The 27,796-nt window shown below is 44.4% G+C and overlaps 1 protein-coding gene across 1 annotated transcript in view; it reads right to left on the bottom strand.

Annotated features, from left to right (window-relative positions):
* The window catches only part of LOC124123763 (ras-related and estrogen-regulated growth inhibitor-like), a 51,292-nt gene extending 25,385 nt beyond the window's left edge, over positions 1 to 25,907 (bottom strand). Inside the window, exons 1-2 of the mRNA XM_046486932.2 lie at positions 25,230 to 25,907; positions 16,382 to 16,438 (exon numbers count right to left, since the gene is read on the bottom strand). Of these exons, the coding sequence (XP_046342888.2) occupies positions 16,382 to 16,438; positions 25,230 to 25,302 (130 nt within the window). The 5' untranslated portion in view covers positions 25,303 to 25,907. The remainder of the gene's footprint in view (positions 1 to 16,381; positions 16,439 to 25,229) is intronic.
* Between the last annotated feature and the right edge of the window lie 1,889 nt (positions 25,908 to 27,796).

Here is a 27,796-nt window from a genome sequence, read left to right as displayed (position 1 = left end):
AATGTTTTTATAAAAGAACATATATCATGTTACAAGCTATGAAAAGTATTATTTATGGTCATAGAAAATCAACATGAACAGTTGAATAAAACCGCTGTAGTGCATGTTGTTTTGAAAAGGATACTTCCCTATAAAAATAACGTAAATGCATTTTCCCGCGGTGTGAATAAACGTATTTTGTAGATATACATGTTTAGGGATTTCTGTTTTGGGGAGTTTTCTACTGTTTATCTGTCCACCAGCGCCACATACACGAACGCGCGGTGCCAGAAGTTGTCTAAGATTGAAGGTGAAATGTTCACACTTATTTTGATTTTGAAGTGAAGGCTTGTTATCGCCCACACTGTGAAGCTGCGATTAGTTGTTGTGGAAACGTTTGAAATATCAACAGAAACTGTCCCGGGTTACGTTGGATCTTTCCCCCAGAGCCGATTTGTTATCACAATGATATATAAGATAGAACATATATCATGTGTAACTCTTTATAAATTACAGGCAGGTTTACTATGTTTATCAGTCTTTCAACAGCAATGTCATCACTATCATCATCTCTCCTTGTGAATGTATTCATCTCGATGTTCTCTCTGTGACTCTTCATATGAAACATGTGATGGTGAGGATGCTAGAGCTATATGGGAGGATCTCTCGTTTTCAAAAGGAAAAAAAATGACTAATGAAAAGAATGTTTTGATATAAGGGTAAAAATAACAATCCACTTAATGCAGTAATGGTAACAAAACAAATATTTACACATTTAACATTAATCATATTTTGAAATATTCTGAGAATATTAATCCAATATCTTGAAATACAGATCGATAGTAGTTATATTAGCGTCCATGCTTTCTGGTCTTGTATAATTTACGATACGGATAACGTGGAAGTAACTGTACATTCGTCCTGTTTCGCAGGGAGAACTGATTCGATGAACTGATTTTTAGTGGAGCATACATATATGTACTTCCGACTCTAAGCACCAAAACGATCAGCGCGGACATAAAACGCGGACAGAATATATACTCACCGCCAAAAGAAACGCGAGTCATAGAAACATATAGAGAGGTATGTACGTTAAGTAGATATGTTTGCAATGTGTACCACGTAATGACAAAACTAACAGCAGTCAAGTGTTGCCACAGAGTGTCTTTATACTTATCACGAGATGTTGCACATGCTTTCCAAACTTTACACGCTAATCATGCACGAGACAAATGGTGCATCTCGAGTCATGGATCTGGTTGGTTTGTTGTTGAACGCCGCACTCAGCAATATTCCTTCTTTTTGACGCCGGTCTGTAAACAATCGAATCTGGACCAGACAATCCAGTGACATGAACATCGATCCGCGCAATTGGGATCGACGACATGCATCAACCAAATCAGCGAGCCTGACCACCCGATCCCGTTAGACGCCTCTTACGATAAGCATAGTCGCCTTTTACAGCAAGCATGGGTTGCTGAAGACCTATTCTACCCCGGATCTTCACGGGTCTGGAACCTTTTTTTACCCTGGGAGGGACAGTATACTAAGAAGTATTGAAGTATCAATCTGTTTCTTCATTTAATTAAATTCAAAGCTGAATAATGTATGCACTATTGGATTCTAAGAAACGTTGACATTAGAAGATAAACCTTTCGAGCGTGATAAAAAATTTTCACAAGCTATAGATATGCTCGTGCATAAGTAATATCACGTGGCGTGTCAGATGAACACCTGCAACATAGACTCGTCCATATGCAGGGGGTATCGTCAGAAAGTATATTTTCTAACACGTTTGCAAGATACTTGCACATTTAAACGGGAAAAAACGTAACGTATATGAATGAAGACTATGGTATCAATACATTGCAGATCAACTTTGGGCATTTTGATGAATACTGCAAATGAAATTGCACACACGCCTAGCGTAAATGGACTCTACCTTGCACGTGCCAGCACTCAGCCATAATGTCAGGTCAACAACTATCGCCAAACGATTAACAAATTTCATTATCTCACGTCTTTTATTTAGGTGGCTACATGGAGCCGTATCTTTGATAAGGAAACGTAAACCGAAGGAAAAACAAACTTAACAAACCAGAGCGTGCAAGAAACATCAAATATACAGTATTGCCTATCCATCAAAGGCCCCCGTTCTATATTGATAATGGTTCTTTAAATAATTCCTCAATTTCCACTGGAGACGAGAACAGGATCGTTATATAAATATTGATATGATAGGCTATAAGGCCCGGAAAAGATAACATATCTCATTCAACAAACAGTCTTAGTAACATAGCTAACAACCTGCTAAATATATATATACCCCGTGTTTCCCGAAATACACGCAATCAAACATAGTTCTCGACAAGCGATGGCCACCGGCGAGAGGGGTTCACAAGTTCGCGCACTGATTAATATATGTGGCGGTTCATCTGATAAAGGATTGAAATACACCTTGTCAGTGATGGTAATTGTGAAAATGGGGTGTACTCTGACACTAGCAATTGCCAATTATTTCTACTGACCAGCAGTTGGGCTGGGTTTACGAACTTACGAATGTTTACGAACCGACAGACCATCAACATTCTGCTAAAATAATTATAACAAGAAGTAGACTGACGGCCAACCTCTTCTGAGTACCATAATGTGTGTTTTACACCCTAGTATTTAGTATAAAACAACGGTAGAAAATAAATATGAATATTCATAATTTTAATATGGTGTTAGAGTTTTGCATGTAATTTGAATGCATTTCGAGCCAATCCCGTCCCTGTAAAGGATATATCATCCTAAATATACAGTGACGTGTAAACAAAGGAAAATAAAATATTAATGAAATCAAATGAAATGTCATACTCGAAATTATACACCAAGAAATTTTTTGAGCACAAATACTTCTTTTTTAACATATCCCGAGTATCTATCTGTTTTTAAAAAAAAAAATTATCTACAAATAATTGTAGCAACTGTCTAAGGTACGACTGATACCTGCTGTTAGATTGGTATCAGAACATTCTCCAGGTGTTCGTAGGGACTGAGTCGAATAGAATAGGTCTTCAACATTTAGTGCTCTTTATAACAATTGCGTGGATCGATGCTCATGAAATCAGTCACTGGATTGTCTTGCCCAGACACCATTATTTACTGACCGTCGTCATATAGCTGGAATATTGCTGAGTACGGCGTTAAACCACAAACAAACAAGCAAACTTACAAAATATGTCGTTACATCATAGACTTTAGTTTCTGTATTTCAATATGAGAATGTCAGCTTGTAAACAAAAACAAATGTGTTCGGTCAGAAACTTTTGTTTGCCAGGTGTATGTACAATTAAATGTCAACGCCAGACAACAACCAGTCTTGATTATCAGCTGAAACAGATACCCAAGGGCGTAAAAGGAAACGTGCAAACACTCTTTTCAACAGGTGAACGACCGCACAGGTCCCTCTTTAAATTTTAAAGATATTCGCACCGAGCAAGGCCCTCACCCGGGCTTAAGGAGATGGCTATCTGTGGCCAAGCGCCAACAATTCCCAGGTAATCGATTCTTGATGAGAATGAACGCTGTTTACTTTAAGCACTCTTGAACTGCACCTTTCCAGTGGCAATCTGGGTTGTCATGATAGCAATTGAACCTGATGAAACGGGATATATTCCGTTGTCATTCATCATTAACATCCTTTATTTGTTAACCCATTCAGGTGACCAGTGAAAATCCGGGGTAGAATAGGTCTTCAGGAACCCATGCTTGCCGACGAAAGGCGAATATGTTTGTCGGAAGAGGCGACTAACGGGATCGGGTGGTCAGGCTCGCTGACTTGGTTGATGCATGTCATCGATCTCAATTGCGTTGATCGATGCTCATGATGTCAGTCAATGGATTGTCTGGTCCAGACTTGATTATGTACAGACTTGATTATGTCATATAGCGGGAATATTCTGAGTGCGGCGTTAAACAACAAACAAACCTGTTCCGGTTAAAGTATACAAGATTGTTAATATACACAACATGTGAGTTATGACCAAAGGCCCGCATTTGATTATTTGTAGGCCGTCGTCATATAGTTGGAATATTGCTGTAAGTTAGTGTCCACCCCTTCCACACCTTGAATCCATCCCTTCCACACCCACACTCTCACCACCACCTCCACCACCACCACCCTCACCATACCACAACCGCATCACCATCCACACCCTCACCACCACCCGCACTCTCCCCACCACTACCGCCAGCCACATCACCACCACCCACATCCTCACCACCACCCACACCACCAGCAGCCACACCCTCACCACCACCCATACCCTCACCACAACCCTCACCATACCACAACCGCACCACCATCCACACCCTCACCACCACCCGCACTCTCCCCACCACTACCGCCAGCCACATCACCACCACCCACATCCTCACCACCACCCACACCACCAGCAGCCACACCCTCACCACCACCCATACCCTCACCACAACCACCACCCACACTCTCACCACCATCCACACCCTCACCACCACCCACACTCTCCCCACCATCCACACCCTCACCACCACCCCCACTCTCCCAACCACCACCGCCAGCCACATCACCACCACCCACATCCTCACCACCACCCACACCAACACCACCCTCACCCTCACCTCCAACCACACCCTCACCACCACCCACACTCTCCCCACCACCACCTAAACCCTCACTACCACCACCACTACACACACCACCATCCACACCAACACTCTCATCTCTACCACCCACACCCTCACCAACACCACCACCCACACTCTCACCACCACTACCACCCCCCTCACCACCACCACCACCCATACCACCACCACACCCTCACCACAACAGACCACACCCTCACCACCAACAACAACACCAACAACCAACAACCCACACACACACCCTCACCACCACCACCACCACACCCTCACCACCACCACCACCACACCCTCAACACCACCCACACCCTCACTACCACCACCATCAACCCCACCATCACCCACACCCTCACCACCACCACCATCCAATCCACCATCCACATCGCCACAACCATTCCCCTCACCACCAACACCCTCACCACCACCACACCCTCACACCACACCCTCACCACCACCACCACCACCACACCCTCACCACCACCACCACCACCACACCCTCACCACCACCACCACCACCACCACACCCTCACCACCACCACCACCACCACACCCTCACCACCACCACCAACAACACCATACCCTCACAACATCACCACCACCACCACACCCTCACCACCACCACCACCAACACCATACCCTCACAACATCACCACCACCACAACACCCTCACCACCACCACCACCACCACCACACCCTCACCACCACCACCACCACCACACCCTCACCGCCACCACCACCAACACCATACCCTCACAACATCACCACCACCACCACACCCTCACCACCACCACCACCAACACCATACCCTCACAACATCACCACCACCACAACACCCTCACCACCACCACCACCATACCCTCACCACCACCACCACCACCACCACCACCACCACCAACACACCCTCACCACCACCACACCCTCACACCACACCCTCACCACCACCACCACCACCACACCCTCACACCACACCCTCACCACCACCACCACACCCTCACCACCACCACCACCACCACCACACCCTCACCACCACCACCACCACCACACCCTCACCACTACCACCATCCACACCACCACCCACACCGTCACAACCATCCCCCTCACCACCAACACCCATACCACCACACCACCACACCCTCACCACAACAGACCACACCCTCACCACAACAGACCACACCCTCACCACCACCACCACACCCTAATTACCACCACAACCACACCCTCACACCCTCACCACCACCACCATACCCTCACCACCACCACCACCACCACCATCATACCCTCACCACCACCACCACCACACCCTCACACCCTCACCACACCACACCCTCACATCACACCACCACCACCACCACCACACCCTCACATCACACCACCACCACCACCACCACACCCTCACCACCACACCCTCACCACCACACCCTCACCACCACCACACCCTCACCACCACACCCTCACTACCACCACACCACCACAACACCACACCCTCACACCACACCCTCGCATCACACCACCACCACAACCACACCCTCACCACCACACCCTCACCACACATCCTCACCACCACACCCTCACCACACCCACACCACCACCACCACCACACCCTCACCACCACCATCCACACCACCACCCACACCGTCACAACCATCCCCCTCACCACCAACACCCATACCACCACACCACCACACCCTCACCACAACAGACCACACCCTCACCACCACCAACAACACCCTCAACAACACAACCACCACCCTAACAACCCACACACACACCCTCACCACCACCACCAGACCCTCACCACCACCACCACCACCACACCCTCACCACCACCACCACACCCTCACCATCACCACCACCACCACACCCTCACCACCACCACCACACCCTCACCACCACCACCACACCCTCACTACAACCACCACACCCTCACACCATCACCACACCCTCACCACCACCACCACACCCTCACTACCACCACCACCACACCCTCACCACCACCACCACACCCTCACCACCACCACCACACCCTCACCACCACCACCACACCCTCACTACCACCACCACCACACCCTCACACCATCACCACCACCACCACACCCTCACCACCCTCACCACCACACCCTCACCATCACCACCAGCACCACCACCACACCCTCACACCCTCACCACCACCACCACCACCACCACACCCTCACACCATCACCACCACCACCACCACCACACCCTCACACCATCACCACCACCACCACACCCTCACACCCTCACCACCACCACCACCACCACCACCACACCCTCACACCATCACCACCACCACCACCACCACACCCTCACTACCACCACCACACCCTCACACCCTCACCACCACCACCACCACCACACCCTCACACCATCACCACCACCACACCCTCACCATCACACCCTCACCACCACCACCACCACCACACCCTCACACCATCACCACCACCACACCCTCGCCACCACCACCTTACTACAACCCCCACACAAACACCCTCACCACCACCACCCTCACTACCACCACCACCACACCCTCACCACCACCACAACCACACCCTCACCACCACCACCACCACCACACCCTCACCACCACCAAAACCACACCCTCACCACCACCACCACCACACCCTCCCCACCACACCCTCACCACCACCACACCCTCACCACCACACCCTCACCACCACCACACCCTCACCACCACACCCTCACCATCACACCCTCACTACTGCCACCCTGGTCCTTATTGAAGATTATTGGTAATCACTTATTCATTTATGATGTATGTATCAGAACACAGATACTTCTGCAATCGTCTATAAATGAACCTTTAATCTACTACAACACACCGGGATCGCAATAATTGTATCACCGTTTGATAAAAAAAAACCCATACTTGTAGGTAGTAAGGAACATCTATGCTATACCCACGTATAAGCCGGCGCGTGCTAATCACCTACTACATCATGAGTGTTCAGTAAAATAACAGAAAAAGTACTTGCCAACATATCTCCCATTGTGCACCGGAAATGATTAAGTGAAATAACTCAATGACCCCATGATCTGAGGTTTTCGCTTGGTTTGTGTTGGAAGTGGTATGTTTTTAAAACTACTTTATTTTTTATAAAACCTTTTTCATGACGTTGTTGCTGGTCGGATATGTACATGTAAACTGTACGAGATAAAGGATACTGATGGGTAACCGGATTTGGCTTCATCCTGAACTGTTATGGTGCACTGGTGACACGGGGCTAAACCACGTTCTCGGTATGGGGCGTAGTGGTATACATGTCTGCTATCACACGTGTACAATGCTGAGTCGCGGTTGTATGCATTCGTTGTATTACACTTTCTCTAACACAATCGAGGCTATGTAGTACACGCTCCCGATGTCCAATCACAGCTGTATTCATCCGTTGAATAACACGTTCCCTGTGTTCAACCGTAGCTGTTTAAATTCATTGCATTACACGTTTGGGATGTTGTATACAGTAGCAGTACGTGTACGAGACGTTCCCTATGTCCACCATGTGCACTAAAACCAATCTTAATGGAGATACGGGAAACGTAAATGTTTATTTACGTTTGTAAATAGCTCTTTGAAAGTGGTAGATAATTTTCATTTGTTGTATGTATTATTTGCCAACTAAAGGAGGGAAGTCGACATTCTTTGTGAAATGAAAGCCAGATAAAACACACACAAACCACAGGTCGGGCAGGGAGGTGGAGGTAAGTACTACTGTCGGGTGTATATAGTTGTAGGTTTAGTATCTGATGGGAAAGGAAACGGCCTCTTAAGGTAACACACATACGGAGTACATATTGTGATCTAATGCGTAGGGATTGTTTACATGGCTTGAAGACAAGATGTGTTGAGATATTGATGTTTATTTAACAATCTTTAAGACTTGTCTTGTAATGGTGGAAACATTGTCGCCTCTTTTATCTCCAGCAGACAAATCACAACACATTTATACAGTGTCTGTGGCAGGGAGTTTGTTTTCCTCCTCACTTTTTACTGGCAATACCTGAAACCCAGCCTGTATGTTTCAGGGAGGGAGAATTAGTCAGAGATATAAAATATGAGGTTATAAATCGGAGGCCAATCTGGCCATGACAGGGGTTCAACGGGGTTCAGGAGTAGGACTGGTGTTTTCTACCTATGTATTTAATATTGTAATTTATTTAATGATCCTACTCCGTCGTCCAACATTTAATTTAAGCTAACACACCGTGATATAGCTGAGATTGGTTTAATGCATCTTATATTTAAACCAAACTCTCTCAATCACCTGTGATGATATTTCACTTGATGAAATAATCTATAATGACTTTTAAATGTATTTACTGATCACCTAAGATATTGTTACTCCTCTCCTAATAATTTATCTCCGGCTCCACAAATATCCATCTGTAGACATGTGCTTGAGAATACGCATATAGCAACCCCTTACGGACTCCACGGCAATCCCTGCAGAATGACTGCACCAAATCAAGCAACGAATATGTCTTTTTTTCTGCAAACGTTATGACAAAGCAATTTGTTGTCATGAATGAATAGATCTCATTGTTTCGACATGCATTGAGTAATGTAGACATAGTCTGGCCTGGCGCCACCAAGGCAATGGAACCAATACTCATAACATATGGTCGGGGTCAGAGACTGATTGGGTGCCACTGTACTCAGACAACGTGGATTGTTTTATTCACTTGTTTCCACGTCCCAGACAATTTACAGTCGTCATCTCAACCCAGTGCCAAACAGATAAGCACCTTTTCCTATTGCCTAATGGATAGTCACCTCTCCCGATTACTACACTGACAAACTCCGTCCGCCATTGCGACCCGGAGAATCCCCTCTCTCCATTACAACCAGAACAACCCCCTCTCCCAATTGCCACACAGAAAATCATCTCTCCCTTTGGCTACCAGAACAACCGCCTCTCCCCATTGCTCCCAGAACAACCCATCCCCTTCTTATTTCTACCAGAACAATCCCTTCTTCCCATTGCTCCCAGAACAAGCGTCTCTCCCCCTTGCTCCAGCACAACGCCAACCCCCTTGCCATACAGAGTCATCTCTCCCCATTGACACACAGACACTCATCTCTCCCCCTTGCTACCAGCACAACGCAAACCCCCTTGCCATACAGACAATCATCTCCTCTCCCCATTGACACACAGACAATCATATCTCCCCATTGACATGCAGACAATCATCTCTCCCCATTGACACACAGACACCCATCTCTCCCCATTGCTACCAGAATAACCCCCACTTCCCATTGCTACCAGAACAATCCTCTCTCACCTTGGCTACAAGAACAACCCCCTTTTCCCACTGCCACACGGACAATAATCACCACAATAATCTATGAACAATCCCCTTCTTTCCATTGCTAACAGAAGATCAGCTCTCTCCATTACTATCAGAAAAATGCCCTCTTGCCATTGCCACACAGACAATCATCTTGCCGTATTGCAACCAGAACAACCCCCTCTTGCCATTGCTACCAGAACAACCCCCTTGCCATTGCTACCAGAACAACCCCCTCTTCCCATTGCTACCAGAACAACCCCCTCTTGCCATTGCTACCAGAACAACCCCCTCTTGACATTGCTACCAGAACAACCCCATCTTCCTATTGCTACCAGAACAACCCCCTCTTGCCATTGCTACCAGAACAACCCCCTCTTCCCATTGCTACCAGAACAACCCCATCTTCATATTGCTACCAGAACAATCCCCTCTTCCCATTGCTACCAGAACAACCCCCTCTTGCCATTGCTACCAGAACAACCCCCTCTTCCCATTGTTACCTGAACAAAATCCCCTCTCCCCATTACCACCAGGACAATCACCACTCACAATATTGTCAATTGTCCCTGCAATGTTTTGTTGACATTCGTCCAATACCTCTTCTGGTCGATCAAGCATGCTCAAAAATATACCCAATGCATTAATTGATACAATGGCGGCATATTTCCTTCACCGCTAGAATTATTTTCATGGTGTGACCGACAAATTGTCGGCTTCGTGAACCTCGTCAACAACTGCATGAACATTTACTGCATCCACAGCACCACGCACCACAACCCAAGGCGAGTCTCTTCACCAAGGACACTAAAACAACAAACGTGAGTAGCACAATCCTGGCAAGTGTACCCCCACCCCCCCCCCCCCCCCCCCCCACACACACACACACACACACTCTCGTGTTAATCATTTACCGTTATTCGTGTATGTACTACAGTTTCAATGTGAGACAGGTATTTTCACCTCACGTAGCGCATCACGTTTATTGACTATAATTGCCTGTATTTGAGAATCGCTTCTCAGACACAAAAATAACGGTAAGGTCTCTAAACAACAGATGTTAGTCTCATATTATGTCTCGTTTTCTGTTCTCTTGAAATAGGCGGTGAAGATAAATACGGTTCTTTTCAGCTCTGGCACAATCTTTTATGGCATCGGGCATATGTGAGTACCTGAATATTTCATGTTAAACCGTTCACGCTTGTAACCCAGTGAGCCTTGCTGTGAAACTGTTTCATGCGTGAAACATTAGAGATACTGTAGCTCACCCGACTATAGTTGTTTGTATGTCGAGGAATATACATTTGTTTACAAACACTGGGGTCCACGGGTGGCCCTGTCGTCTAAGGCGCCGCAGTTCGTTGCGCAGAGTTGCGTCCCTTGGGCACGCCAGGAACCTGTGATCGTGGGTTCAAATCCCGGTTCGCCCCGATTAGGTTTCTAGGTTTCTCAGCACCATTCCAATGCTTGTGGCTTACGTGGTAAACGTCCGAGCCATGCAAGTAAGTCGGTTATATACCGATGTCAAATATGGGATTTTAGCCCAAGCGTTAAGTTCGCTTTGTGCAAGTGAGCACTGGAAACCCCAATGGCAGGCAATCAGTCAATTCATCTGTTCCATTTCAGGATATAATAGGAATCCATTCTCACAGAAACAATTATATGTAAAGCTCACTGAACAAATTGAACGCACTCTCCTTAACTCTGACGTAATCGCCTCGACTTTGGAATATGGCTGTTGCCTCCTTTCACTCAGCATATAATTTCCCCTTGCTTCTAAGATTCGACTAAAATGAGGATCCAAATGTTACAATGGGTCAGATTGTTGATTCTGGCTGCAGTGCGTACATATTCGAGATCTTTGACAGTTCACCATTAAAAGTGTGTTTGCGACAGCGGAGTAAAACAACACTTAGTTTCTAACTAGCACAAGGTTGCGCGTTACTGACTTACGAATTTGTAAATTGTTAGTTTACTCAAAGGCTTCAACGAAATTTAGCCGCCATATAGTCAGGAAAATTCTTTTAAACTTAATTCACTAAGATTGAATGAATAATTAGAAATTGTTATATGCAGCCTGGTTCCCTTTGTATGCTGCGTTTGCGCTACACAGTAGCGCTAGCGCAGCATACACATGCAACCAGGCTGATGTCATATGAAGCTCACGGGTTGAACCCACTCTTCTTCTACCTTGACCTTGAGGTGTATATATAGGACATATCTCAAGACTCCCAGTGTAAACGCCATAACTCTGCCACCGTGCAACCGACCTCGGATCTTTGCCCCTATTTACTAGTCGAGTGGCTGTCTGTGACACGGCAAAAAGTTCAAAGTGCTCGCAATTGTGCAGGTAGCCCCTTGATCGTAAATGCCAGTGTTGTTGGGGATGCTAGACAGGTGTCACGGTGTATCTTAAAGAGAGATGTACTTGAACCACAGCACCGAGGGTTGGGTATACATCATGTACCTAGACCAGTTCACAGATGGTTTCGAGGTGTGCTCCAACATCCATTTATACTCTTCAAGAAAAGTAGGGGGTACTCGAAATAATTTCCAAAATAATATTTGTTTCCAGTAATTGTTGTGGGATAATGATGAAATAATTGGGAACACATAACAACTGGCAGTGAGGTATGACAGTAGATATTATGACCTACATGGGCGACAGGGGTAAGATGGGAAATTTCAACGTTGACGTTTTTTTGGATCAGAAGTGCGTAATTTCGCCACGATTTGTCAAACATTTATTCACTCGATGATTCACTGCGTTTGAGTCTCCCAATGGCGTTGTGTACACGATTGACGTCTGTTGGCGATATGAGGATTTGTAAGGAGCGGCACAAAAGTATATTCTATATGTCGGAAATATATTATAAACTGACGTCCAAAAGAAACTTTCCCAACTGAAAATATATCTATCTAAAACACATAACCTAAATACAACAATAGTGTATGCAGAAAATGTTAATCGTCTGTTACATGTTTTCGAGATAACACCCGAAAAAGTGAAAACACGTGCACCACGGACAACTGCAAATGCACGTGCGGGTAAGGGTATAAAACGATTGCAACGGCAAGTCAGACATCCACAGTGATAAAAAAAACACATAAAGAAATGCCACGACTCACAGTCGAACAACTTGAACGAGCCTTGGGTATGGTACAGATGGGAGCCACCCAAGCCCATATTGCACGAACCTTCGCTTGCTCCCGTGTTGCCGTTACCAACTTGATGCAACGTTACAGACAGACAGGGACCGCTGACAGGCAAAGAACAGGCAGACCCAGGGTGACCACGCCCCATGATGACCGGTACTTGCGTACCTTGTACCTCCGAAATCGCTTCCTGACAGTGACGTCATCGGCGACAAATGCCTTAGGTCACAGGGTTAGTCGACAGACAGTGGCCAGGAGACTCAGGGCTCATGGAATCAGGGCTTTTAGGCCATACAGAGGACAGCTATTGACAGCGCAACATCGTCGTCTGCGATTGAGATGGGCCCTGACTGTACGAAGTTGGCAACGACGTGACTGGCAGAGGGTTGTCTTCACTGACGAAAGTCGATTCTGTATGTTTAGGGCTGATGGAAGACAACGTGTTTACCGCCGAAGGGGTGAACGAACGGCGGCGTGTTGCGTGCAGGAGGTCGTACCATATAGTGGAGGGAGTGTCATGGTGTGGGGAGGGATCTGTGGGCAGGAGAGGACACCGCTGGTCATCGTTGACGGAAACTTGACAGCTCAGCGTTACATGGATAACATTCTTCGTCCAGTTGTCCTACCATTTCTCCAACAGCAGCCACGTGGTGTCATTTATCAGCATGACAATGCTAGAGCCCATACAGCCAGAATTGTCACTAACTTCCTCGCAGCCAACAACGTCAACGCCCTGCCCCGGCCTGCACGCTCATCCGACATGTCCCCCATAGTACACCTCTGGGACTTGATGGATCGTCGGGTTCGACAACGACCACACTCTCCAGCCAACCGGCAAGAACTGATCTTGGCCCTCCAAGAAGAATGGCGTCAAATCCCACGTGACCTAATCAGACGACTGACTTTTTCTGTGCGTCGAAGAGTTTTTGCGTGTATTGAGGCATTTGGTGGTCACACACCCTACTAATTACTTGTTATTGAACGTGAGCGATTGTTTATGTACTCTGCCTATTGTCCATGATTCTGAAAGCTCGAGTTTTGTACCACATCCAACTTTGGGGGGCTCTGACGTCATTCTCGGTCGCGGTATGATTGTCATTTTCAGTGTTGATTATGTTGATATATTGATCTTTTCAATACACTTTACTTCATGCATGTATGTTTTGTTGTTTTTGAGCAAAAGTGATTTCAAACTCTGGTAAAGTTTCTTTTGGACGTCAGTTTATATAGAACATAGAATAAAATTGATACTCATTTCATGTTTACTGATTTTTAAATTATGTTTTATTATTTTCAGTTCATTTGCCGAGACCACCATAGACTACATGAATTTTGAATTTATAGAATTAAAAATGCTCAAAATGTGCGACATCGGCAACATCGAAAGCGCTCGTTAAATCTCCAACATCATTATCATCATCAAAATGTTTGAATGTGGAATCTAGAATCTCTTGATGATTGGGATTAAATTTTATCCTGAACAAATGCATGGAGATAAGTGAATCATTGCGTATACAAAAAAACCGCAATATGAGTATATGAAGTTTTAGCAGCGTTGCGATGCGATACGTAATTTGCGTCGTTTTTGCGTGACATTATCGATGTTCAACGTGGCCTGGCTGACAGATTATGAAATCATAATGGGTTTTTCGTGATAGGGTAAATGCCAGCCTCGTTATTGCAAAAGTGCGTAAATGTTACTTTTTGAAAATAGATATCAATGTCTGAAACCGAGTCGATGCATGGTTTGCAAATGCGCAATGCATCGATGTATCGATGAATCGTGACACGCCTACTGTATCTCCGCATCAACACAAGGCATATAAATTTATGTTTAAATCAGATTTACCAATTCACTTTAGAAGTTACCAGAAGTTACAAATAACAGTTATTCAAGTACTCAGTAATTTGTTTGTGACGTCAGACCAGAACCAGCACCACGTGACTTTTGACGATGAGGTGAGGTGAGGCAAGGCGAAATAGGGTTTAACGTCGCGTTCAAGATTATTGCACTTATATAGCGACGTTCATGCACGTGTATTTGTGATTCTGCTTGTACTCGTCAGGACTAATGCCGATTGTATAGTGTCGCAATTTAACTGATGACGTAGCGCACGCTGAAATACGAATGATCACGAATCAGCACTTCGAATGCACACAAAGTTAACCAGTCATCAGAGACCTGCATGGCCACCTTAGAGGCGTGTACCAGGTCCAATAAAACTTTGAGTATATTTAGCTGACAAAAAGTATGTAAACATGATGTGCACGTTTTAAATAATGTCACGTGAAGTATAACTAATCATTCTACAAAAAACGAGGTGAAATATATCTGTATGAATTATCTCTGCAATTTGGTAGCTATTCCACGCCAGATTACGTTCACCTATACTGACAGCTCACCTGATTACTTGTTTCCCTTATGATTTTCATAGACCTTTATTTCGCCATGCCAACAGATGTTATCGCCGATTGTTTATTTCTAACTGGCTATTGCCTGGGAGATGCAACGCTTTAGCAGGTACCCCAATTAGTGTCAGGGTCGGCGTTTTGAGAGGATCCCAATAGATTGACTGATAGCATTTACACTGTAAATATTGTGCGGGGGTATGCATTATCATTACTAAGAGTTTTAGCAAAATAGCGGAAGGAATTTGTGATGAAATGAATATCACAAACAAATTCTGCAAATATGGAAAATCGTTTAAGTTGATTTGATTGAATCAACTCACCTGTAGTATGCTTGTAATGCCCCATTGCCCCGTGAAGGTGTAACACGTGTACTGAATAAAGGCATCGGTGAATACAATAGAGTACTCGTACTGAACCATATACGGGCGAGCTGTCATTGGTAATTGTTAAGTGATTCTGTACTGAGCTGTCATTGGTCATTATTGCGTAATTCTGTACTGAGCTGTCATTTGTCATTATTAGGTAATTCTGTACCGAGCTGTCATTGATTATTATGACGTAATTCTGTAGTGAGCTGTCATTGGTCATTATTACGTAATTCTGTACTGAGCTGTAATTGGTCGTTATTACATAATTCTGTACTGAGCTGTCATTGGTCATTATTACGTAATTCTGTACTGAGCTGTAATTGGTCGTTATTACATAATTCTGTACTGAGCTGTCATTGGTCATTATTACGTAATTCTGTACTGAGCTGTCGTTGGTCATTATTGCGTAATTCTGTACTGAGCTGTCATTGGGCATTATGATTCTGCACTGAGCCGACATAGGTAAATCTACCTACCTTTATTGGCGTCGTAATCCCCAATGTAACGCCGCGTAATGTAGCGCACCGCAAAAGCTGAAATAAAAAATATGTTATTCAAATTTTGATATTAAACAAATACATGACTTCTTTTATAATATTTTATGACCTACTTCTCGTATTTATATATATTCAGCGTAAAATCAAATTTAATTAAAACCTACCTACCCATTGTATTTTGCATGAGCATTATTCGTTATGTTTAGGGACGGTGAGGTAGCTCAGTAGATAAGGCGCACGTCACGCCGATGACCCGGGATCAATTCCCCAGATGGGAACAGTGCCTGTAGCGCAGTTCTGGTGTCTCCATATGTGATATTAGTGCTAAATTACCGGAATGTCCATATAAAATATATAGGTTGATATTTAACAATTGCAAACACTCCAACGAGTACATAAACACATGGGCGGTGGAAGCCTTGTGGTTAAAGCGTTCCCTCGTCACGCCGAAGACCCGGGTTCGATTCCCCACATGGGTACAATGATATTGCCGCGATATTGCTGGAGTAGTGCTAAAAGCGGCGTAAAACCATACCCACTCACTTACATGAACACACGTTCGCCCTTTGAGGCAACCCAGGGCTAAGCTGTGGGTCCCCTGTCCTTCATGCTCGATACAAGAGCCGTTTAATGAGGATGGGTGGTTACAGAGTGTCATCTGGATGATTCTAGGTGATCGTACAGCAGCATGGATCGTAGTCTATTCTAGAAAACCTCTTCTTGACCAATCAGATTCCACCTGTCATAGAGCTTATTTTTTCAACAAAATGGCGGCGCCCAGTCAACACTACCTGATCGATAATGAAGGTCCTTATTGGAACAAAACGGGTCTTACCTCGGGAAATCATTAACTCACCTGAGTACCTTGTTTAAAAACATGAAATGACTTTGAAAATATCGGTTGACAGCCAGTTGACGGTACACATGCTCTACAAATCCTGCAATCGACAGAAATCTGCAGGGCAGTCGCCATGTTTTTATGAACCGGGTGTCGATTTCGTTACACGATTTTGATTGGACTATGCTTAGACTCGTTAGTCCAGCCCAAAAATGATTCCATTATTCCAGTCTAGTTCGACAAGGGTGTGAACTGGACTTTTATAGTCAGTTAACACCCTTGGCCCGGGAAGATGTGATGTGTGCGGCGTCACACAATAGTCAATCACTTACTCACAGGTGAGAATTGCGATTAGGACAAGATCAGGACAATGAATTGTGTATCACGTGGCATACAATGTATGTATGTTTACAATCCCCTAACATTTCTGCATCTCAACCACGCGACAACCCATCCATCATATCCAAAATAATAATAAAAGAAGTTAAATTCCTTACCACACTGAAATCACGAATCTCTCGTACGCACCTTGCTCAATACTTCGCGGAAAGCGGCCATGTCACACTTGACGCGAATAACGCGATACCGATATGATACGCCTAATGGAGAAAAAAACATAAATATAGACATGAAGCTGATAACGAGTTTGACACGGGGGCCAAGTGGATGTCTTGTCACTTCCCCACTGAGGCAATACAAGATAGTGCTCAGAACTAAAAAACACAACAGCCAAAGTTATTCCAACACATGCACACATTAACCCACGCTGGTTGTCTGGCGAAGCCAATAGTCTTAAAACGTCACGAGCAACGCTTCTGCTAAGAAACAAGTCTGTGAAGTAATAAACCTGTCCTTTCTCGTATTATTCTGTGTGTGCGTTTAAACAGAGCTTGCCTCCCAAATTGCAAGTTTTTAGATCGATTTGTGTTTTGAATAATGTCAACAATTGCTCCTTCAAATGGGACATTGTTTTGCGTGATTGTTGCTTTGTGTAGACCGCGAGAGGGAAGAAACATTGTATATGATGTGAACTTGCATGTATTGGACAGAATGCATTGTAGTTCATGTTGGTGTTTGGAATATTACAGCAATATTACAGCAGTATTACAGAATAATTTCCGGGGTAGAATAGGTCTTCAGCAACCCATGCTTGCCGTAACAGGCGACTATGCTTGCCGTAACAGGCGACTATGCTTGCCGTAACAGGCGACTATGCTTGTCGTAAGAGATGACAAACGGGATCGGTTGGTCAAGCTCGCTGACTTGGTTGATGCATGTCATCGATCCCAAATGATTCTCGGTGTCGGATGCTGGAGGCGACTGAAGGGGATGCTGAAGGCGTGTGCAGGGTGTGTTCAGGGTGTATGCAGGGTACGTGTGCAGGGTGTGTGCAGGGTGTATGCAGGGTACGTGTGCAGGTCTACAAATGTTTCCATCCGTAAAATCAACTCTCTTGGGGTTTCGGTAGGTCAGGCTTCAAATAACCGTTCTAATCGTCCCGTTTTTACTCGGAGAATGAGCAGGTTAATTATCGTCGGTAAAACACGATGAATGACAACAAGAATCTAGTCCATGCATGGTATGCCGATGTTGAGCCATGATTTCTCAGAGCATATTCCACAGACGGCGGTGCCACCAGTGAACCCCTCGCTGTGAGGCATGTATGTTAAACAGTCTCACTAATCTGTTCCATGGAAATAATTACGTCTATCAATGCAGCCCGTTATGTACAGCCGCCCCACCAGGGTGCCCACATGTCCACGTTAATACACACGGGCAGGGAACAAGCAGGCATGCATACACATGCATTCATACTGACGGGTATGTGGTTGTGCATGCACTACATAGATCTACTCCTCGGTAGACTTGTGCACTGATTAGAAGATCAAGATCAACATTATCATCTATTAAAAGATAAAGGAGTACATCATTCGAGGTTGGCGGCTTCTGTGACACTGACGAGATATACACAGGCTTATCACGACTTCAGCACATATAGGATGTTCCTTACAGTCTCAGAAAACAGAAAAAGTAAATGATCATTTCAGACCGCGAGGTTTTATAATAGAATAAAGCTGGCTGGTTTTACGATGTTTTGACAAGTTTTAGCATCGTGGCAAAGGGAGTTCTTTAGGAAACACTACACCTCGACGTCTGCTGAGCAAATAACATCACTTGAAAAATAAAACCCAGGCTGAAGATTCCGTGTAAACGCTTGTCCACATACAGAAAAATAGACAACGCTACTCTTCCATCATTAACTAGTAATTATTCTGTGATGTAATGAGAATATTTCACTCTCAAGTTTTGCCAATAACTCGAACATGGTAATTTTCGAGAAATTATGTTATTTCTTTAGGATGCATTAAAACAGTTGGAGCGCACAAAAAATTAACTGTTCACATTCCGTGTCTTGTTGTGATTCGTTCAGTTTTGGAAACACTTCCGTTAAGGAGAGACTGATTCTAGTCCATATGGAAAATACCACATGACCATATCCACTCGATTAACACTTGGAGACTAAACCCGCTATTTGAAGGATCGCGGGGAACTACCATGCCATCCAGTGTGCCGCAATTCGCTGTGTAGAGTTACGCCCCTTAGTCGCCAGGATCATGTGATAGGGAGTTCGAATCCAAGAGTCGCCCTGATTATGATCCTTGATATGTCCGCATCATACCCGTGCATATGGGTTTCGCCAGTGGGGTAAATATTTACTGCTAAAAAAAAAATAAAAGATAAAACACACGACCTGACAATTGAACGCGCGGATCTGACTAAAGCGTGCAGTCGCCACAGGGACGGAAAGTTTGTGTTTGTCGGTTACTTCCTAATTTAGAATTTAACATTTCTATTAGTCCCGAAATATTACTGCTGGGACACCGTAATAATACTGTGATATTGCTGAGATACTGTCGTAATAATACTGTGATATGCTGAGATACTGCAGTAATAATACTGTGATATGCTGAGACAGTACCGTAGTAATACTGTGATATTGCTGAGATACTGTCGTAATAATACTGTGATATTGCTGAGATACTGCAGTAATAAAACTGTGATATTGCTGAGATACTGTCGTAATAATACTGTGATATGCTGAGACACTGTCGTAGTAATACTGTGATATTGCTGAGATACTGTCGTAATAATACTGTGATATTGCTGAGATACTGTCGTAATAATACTGTGACATTGCTGAGATACTATCGTAATAATACTGTGATATGCTGAGATACTGTCGTAATAATACTGTGATATTGCTGAGATACTGCAGTAATAATACTGTGATATTGCTGAGATACTGTCGTAATTATACTGTGATATGCTGAGACACTGTCGTAGTAATACTGTGATATTGCTGAGATACTGTCGTAATAATACTGTGATATTGCTGAGATACTGTCGTAATAATACTGTGATATGCTGAGACACTGTCGTAGTAATACTGTGATATTGCTGAGATACTGTCGTAATAATACTGTGATATTGCTGAGATACTGTCGTAATAATACTGTGATATTGCTGAGATACTGTCGTAATAATACTGTGATATTGCTGAGGCACTGACGTTATACAGTATAACTGCTGAGCCACTACCGTAATAATACTGTGATATGCTGAGACACTGCCTAATACTGCTGAACCACTACCGTAATAATACTGGGATATTGCTGAGACACTGCCTAATACTGCTGAACCACCACCGTAATAATACTGTGATATTGGTGAGACACTGCCTAATACTGCTGAACCACTACCGTAATAATACTGTGATATTGCTGAGACACTGCCTAATACTGCTGAACCACTACCGTAATAATACTGGGATATTGCTGAGACACTGCCTAATACTGCTGAACCACCACCGTAATAATACTGTGATATTGGTGAGACACTGCCTAATACTGCTGAACCACTACCGTAATAATACTGTGATATTGGTGAGACACTGACGTAATACTGCTGAGACACCTTCGTAATATTACTGTGATACTGCTGTGATATTGTTGTACTACTTCTGTACTACTGTATTACTTTTGTGACACTATTACGCTCGCCCACACATTATTCATACGCAAATGTTGTACGACATTTGTAGCACGAGCGTATCTGCGGCGCGCCTTAATATGTACGTGAGATCAGGTAACCAAGTGGGTAAACGTTCGCTCGCTACGCTATATTCCCAGGTTCGAGTCCCAATGTGGGTTCAGTATATGAAGCTTACTGCTGGTGTTCCGTGTTGTATTTGAAAGTATTTACACAAAATATCCCCACCTCTATCTCTTTGTGTACGCTGTGAATCATTGGTAGAATAGTCTCATAAACCTACACATGTCATAAAAGCTGAGGATCCGGTTTCGAATCAACTTCCCGAGGCAATCGTGTTCACTAGCCTATATCAAATCTTAGTTTCTACCCTTGCCACATCAAGGCCACTTTTCTTAGCTCGACCCTGGCGCCACCTCGCGAAGATCATGAGTTGTGTCCCTTGTATTAAAAATGCGCTATCCAATCAGATCGCTGTTCTTAAAGATGGCGACTACCGCATGCGATGATCCAGTGGATAAGAAAACGAAAACATTCTCGATTTCATAAAAAAACCATGGCCAATCGTTGGGGGTTTGAAAGATGACAAAAACATATTCGTGTCTACAAAGACAGGAAGCGGTAAATCACTATCTTAGGCGAGTGAGTGAGTGAGTGGGTTGGGTTTAACGGCAAATTAACGCCGTTTTTAACAGTATTCAAGTTATATCCAGCTTAACGTTGGAGGAAAGCCCAAAGTGATGCAGATCTCAGACGTTTACCACTTCGGTGAAACCCACGAGCACGGGTGCTGACAAACCTGGAAACATGGTGCCCAAGGGATGCAACTCTGCACAGCGAATCGCGACGCCTCAGACGACTGGGCCACCCGTGCCCCCTATCATACGAAGGTGTACAGGTCGTGGATGTAGATATTGTGAAACGTTCTCTGATTGGACTATCGATATGTGCCATAGTCATAGTTAATCATGTTTAGCACAGGAAAATGGGCGTGATGTGACAAGGGGTGGAAACAAGACTTTGATAAAAAAAAAGGCAAGTGAACGCTCTTGCCTTGGGAAGATGGGTTAGAATAAATCTCCAGTAACCCATGCTTGTTGTAAATGGCGACTACTCTTGTCGTAAGAGGCGACTAACGGGATCGGATAGCCAGGCTCGCTGACATGGTTGATGCATTCCATCGTATCCCAATTGCGTAAACCGATGCTCATGATATCAATCACTGGATTGGCTGATTCAGGTTCGATTATTTACAGACCGCCGTCATATAGCCGAAGTATTACTGAGAGCAGCGTTAAAAACAAAGACACGTAAAAGCTGCTGGCTAAAATGAGTATTGGATGGTTACAATAAGTGGATCGGTTGTATATGTGTCACCGTGCTCATGCTGTCAAACACTTGTTTTCCAGACTGCTGACTGTTTACAGACTGCCGTGATGTCGGGGAGTTTTGCTGAATCAGGCGTACATTTATTTGTGAACTTCTGCGAAAGTATCAGAGGTGAAATATTCCTGACTCAACCAACTATACATCATCCGCGGTAATTGTGTATAACTAGCAGACACGTACAGTACGTTATTGCAACACATTGCTAATCACATTCTTTGCCCTGACGCTTCAGATGTTGGGTAGTACATCATGGCTTATCTTAATTGGGCTGTTCAAGATACGGGGAATATAGACATTGAAGTTATATTATATTTCCTATTTCTTTTACCATATAGTAGTTTGTGTTCTATAGGATCATATAAACTGACGGGTAAAAGAAAGTATACACTTGATAATTGGACTAACCCCAAAATTACAAATTTTATCAAAACGTTGCTGGGCTAAAAACAGTGGGCAAAACACACCGTATCAAATATAATGCCATCGAATAACCATTTCGTATTTGTTTCATGTTTAGCCACCATCAAACATTGGAGTATACTTTCTTGTGTCCAGCAGTTTTTATGTCGGGACTTATCGGGCAGTTGTCTTTGCAGAGTTGCGTCCAATGTCTTTGTCAGACATCTTTGATCGTTGTTGGTTCGAATCCCACATTCGCCGTGAAGTCTTTTCAAGGTCAAGATCATACAAACTCTCGTTGGTTTCATCAAAGTGGTAAACGTCTAAGACCTGCATCACTTCAGGCTTTCCTCCCTTATGAAACTAACACCTCGTCAAATAACTGAAATACTGTTCAATGCGGCTTTAAACGTTATTCCGACTCACTCACTGATATATGTCTTTGGATATGGCTGAGTGAGTGAGTTGAGTTTAACGCCGTTTTTAACAGTATTCCAGTTATATCACGGCGTGTCAGCTTAATGTGGGAGGAAAGCCCGAACTGATGCAGGTCTCAGACATTTACCACTTCGGTGAAACTCACGAGCACGGGTATGGTGCTGACAAACATAGAAACATGATTGGGGCGTCTTTGGATATGGATTCTGAAGGGAAAAACTGTAACAACATTTCCGTTCGCGGGTACGGATGTCCAAGCGATCTTAGGTGCCACAACTCGCTGTGCAGAGTTACCTTTCTTAGTCATTCCAGGATCCGCAGGATTCGCCTCAATTATAATCCTTGGTCTGACGGCATCTTGCCCGTGCTCGTTACGTGTTCGGGCGTCCCTCTCACAGTAAGCTAACAGACCGTGATGAAATACTCTTCAACAAACTCATTCCAAACCTATTCGTAAACAAGTTCGACACATACACCACATTGTGATATGAATGACGTTAACGTGATAGTGTACGAGCTAAATGTGTGTTGCGCCGGGACAAGGATGTGCAGACGGTGTATCCTGTCCATTCTCGCCGTGTGAAAGATTCACCCGTTTGAACACGGCAATACCTCCTCCATATCACATCTGTATGCACGACAATCACACTGGTCCACATCTAGCAGTGCCTAGTCACATTGTGTACGACAAAATCCGGGTTCGATTCCCGGCGATGAAGTCTGCGGAGCCCTTACTTGGTGTCCGTGGATGTGATGTTACTGCACACATAGCTGGCCTCGTGACTCATGCGGTGTGATGTAACGTGCTGGCCCCATGTGTTATCCACGCCCTACTGTGTCATGCGGTGTGATGTAACGTGCTGACCCCATGTGTTATCCACGCCCTACTGTGTCATGCGGTGTGATGTAACGTGCTGGCCACATGTGTTATCCACGCCCTACTGTGTCATGCGGTGTGATGTAACGTGCTGGCCCCATGTGTTATCCACGCCCTACTGTGCCATGCGGTGTGACGTAACGTGCTGGCCCCATGTGTTATCCACGCCCTACTGTGTCATGCGGTGTGACGTAACGTGCTGGCCACATGTGTTATCCACGCCCTACTGTGTCATGCGGTGTGATGTAACGTGCTGGCTCCATGTGTTATCCACGCCCTACTGTGTCATGCGGTGTGATGTAACGTGCTGGCCACATGTGTTATCCACGCCCGACTGTGTCATGCGGTGTGATGTAACGTGCTGGCCACATGTGTTATCCACGCCCTACTGTGTCATGCGGTGTGATGTAACGTGCTGGCCCCATGTGTTATCAACGCCCTACTGTGTCATGCGGCGTGGCAGTGACGGTTTCTACAGCTCATAACATTGAATGTATGTATAGTAATAAAGACTTGTATTTGTGACCTTAAAGTCTAATTGTTCATAAAGTATATATCACTGAAAGGTTTAGATTGATTAAACTATAATGTATTGACTGATAACGACGCGAACCTGCGTATTCATCTTGACAATGAAGATATAATTAAATACACACATACGTACAAGAAATTATATCATATATCTCATATATGACTGTCCCAAATGTGATATTGATCTAACGACCTAAGTATGATGCATGTATTTTCGGTCATGTAATATTTCCGAGATGGAGTTATCAGGATGCACGTTTCACAGAGAGTATATATAAGACGTATTAACTAATTCAGGCACTTACCTGTCTTCCCCACACCTGGCCCCCCAAGGATCACAACCTTTGCCTGCGTGAAGCGTTTCTGCGACATGTTCATCCGCTGTCGTCCTATCCAGAAACGTTGTTCGTCACGGTCTGTCACATTGACTTCATACCCGAGTATACCACAAATACCATCTTACATGTACACTCCGTGGCTCGTCCTACACTGCCTCTATAATCTCTTCCCAAAGAAGATCACTGAATTCAGTTATCCCAGCGGGTTCTCACTACAGCAATAACCTCCTAAAACACTGCAAGGTACCACGCTTGGATAAAACAGGTAACAGTCTGTCTAATATCAAAATTCCTTGAATTTCACAAATCCATATAATCTAGGACCAGCAGAGTTTAATCTGAGTATACCCTTAGTATATCTATTAAATATCTCTTGACTGTTGACGTATGTCGTAAAAATCTAGGAAAAAATCGTAACTCCGCACAGTGCTGTTCTCTGGTACAATCCGTTATCACGCGTTAGTTGTTCTTCATTTCGAAACAGACTGAAGCGTACGAAAGGCATGGAATGGATTAAAGAGTAAGGCGAGAGGGTTTGGTATCGGCTTCACAGCTGTTTCCTGCATTAAGCACACTCCCATCACCCCAAGGTAGAGCGACGCTAGCTGCCTCTCGTAGTCTCGGGCAGGATTCGTGAAGCCGGAGAGCCAATGGTTGATATATTTGTAAAGAGGAAGAGCGAGTCTTACTTTCCCTGTAGGGAGCTTATGTTACCGGTAGCGCATGTTTCAAAGTGACGTCACTTTTTGCACGTGCCAGACTTGCGACTCGAATTATCGGTAATTGCATCCTACACGTGAAAATCGAAATAATTAAGTGCTAGACTTTTTTTTTCAAATAAATTCTTTTCTATTTCCGCTGTTTACAGAATGTTCGTATTGTTTTAGATTACAACATACAAAGTTCAGATTGTTTGGTTAAAAATGTGAAAGAAATACACGTGTAATGTCTAAAAAATATTAAAAAACTATTCTTCAAAAAGTAATAATCGCTCCATATAGTTTTCAAGGATTTTTTAAAGTTTCATGATTGGCGTTTAACGTCGACCCTTGTAGACGTTGTTGAAAAAACACCCGTCTTTCATTGTTCAGCTGCTGCATCAAATGAGTTTTAAGTTCAAATGAATGTTTTTCATCTTAAGGGTTTGAAGATGGTCCAAAGTACGCGTACGTGGTCAATTGCCTGTTTTTACTGATTTCATTATTCTGATTTCCTGAAACTATTACGCTTCATAAAAAGTCCCTGATATAAAAACAAGTCAAGATGCTTTATGTGTAAGTTTGGACATATTTGCGGTAAGTAATAATTATAATATTAAACTGTTGATAGGGTATTCTTAGTGTTGCTGTTGGGACTGAATGTGACTGTACATCCCATTTTTGTGATAGGAAATAGAATAAAATGTGTGTACGTGCGATCTTTGAGACGAAATGGGGTCTAACAACGCGTTCCAGATTATTGAACATATATAGCGTGTGTGTGTGTGTGTGTGTGTGTGTATGTGTGCGTGCGTGCGTGCGTGCGTGCGTGCGTGCGTGCGTGCGTGCGCGCGCTCTGCTTGTACTGGTCCGGACTAATGCCGATTTATAGTGCTAGCCCACTGAGATGCCAAGCCGCAGTGTGACATGAATACCCAATTTAGACACACTATATTTACACCGAGTCGACCAGTCCTTGTTTTAGCCCCTGCCGAGCGCCAAACAGGGTTACAAGTACCACCTTTTAACGTCTTTTGGACGCAGCGAGATCCAACCCCAGACGTTCCGCTCTCCGGACGGACGCTCTACCACTAGACCACGGATGCGGTCGAAAGGAATAAAGGGCCAGTGCGGTAGCTTAGTGGTTAAAGCGTTCGCTCGTCAAGCCGAAGACCCATGTTCGATTTCTCCCATGGCTACAATGTGTGAAGCCCGTCTCTGGTGTTTCCCACCGTGATATTACAGGAATACTACTAAAAGCGGCGTACAACAATACCTACTCACTCACTCACTCACTCAGAAGGGAATAAGAACCGACAGCTGAAATTATTTAAGCCAATCGAGTCGGTGACTTTTTACATGTATAGCATGACGTTAATACCTTTCTTTAACCACTTGGTATTCCAGGAGTCTAAGGCGCCGCAATTCGCTGTACAGAGTTGCATCCCTAGGGCGTGCCAGGATGCCAAGTCTTCCACTTATAACCGAGATACTATTCAAAGTGACGTTAAACCAAACGCCCTCATTCACATATATGGTGAGTGTTGTGAGGTGTTTGATGCTGCAGCTGCATTATACTTGTACCATGGCCCCGTGAGCAGACAGGCGCTGATTAATGTACAGGTGAGCTACAGTGTTATTTATCAGTTGATATGACCGAAGAACTGGATATCACATGTACCATATGACAAGAATTTCATGTTCGATTTAGTTCTATAAATGCCTGCTCGAACTGACTATATTATGTTTTACAGAACAGTATTTAGAAGTTCAAATGTTCTTCGTTAAGGACCATACTGGTACAGTTCAACCAATCCATCAATATAGTTTCAGTAC

Source organism: Haliotis rufescens, unplaced genomic scaffold (assembly GCF_023055435.1).
Source record: "Haliotis rufescens isolate VD_foot unplaced genomic scaffold, xgHalRufe1.0.p SCAF_5, whole genome shotgun sequence".
Lineage (NCBI taxonomy): Eukaryota > Metazoa > Mollusca > Gastropoda > Lepetellida > Haliotidae > Haliotis > Haliotis rufescens.
Note: the sequence above shows the minus strand (reverse complement) of the source record. Positions and strands in the feature narration are given on the sequence as shown.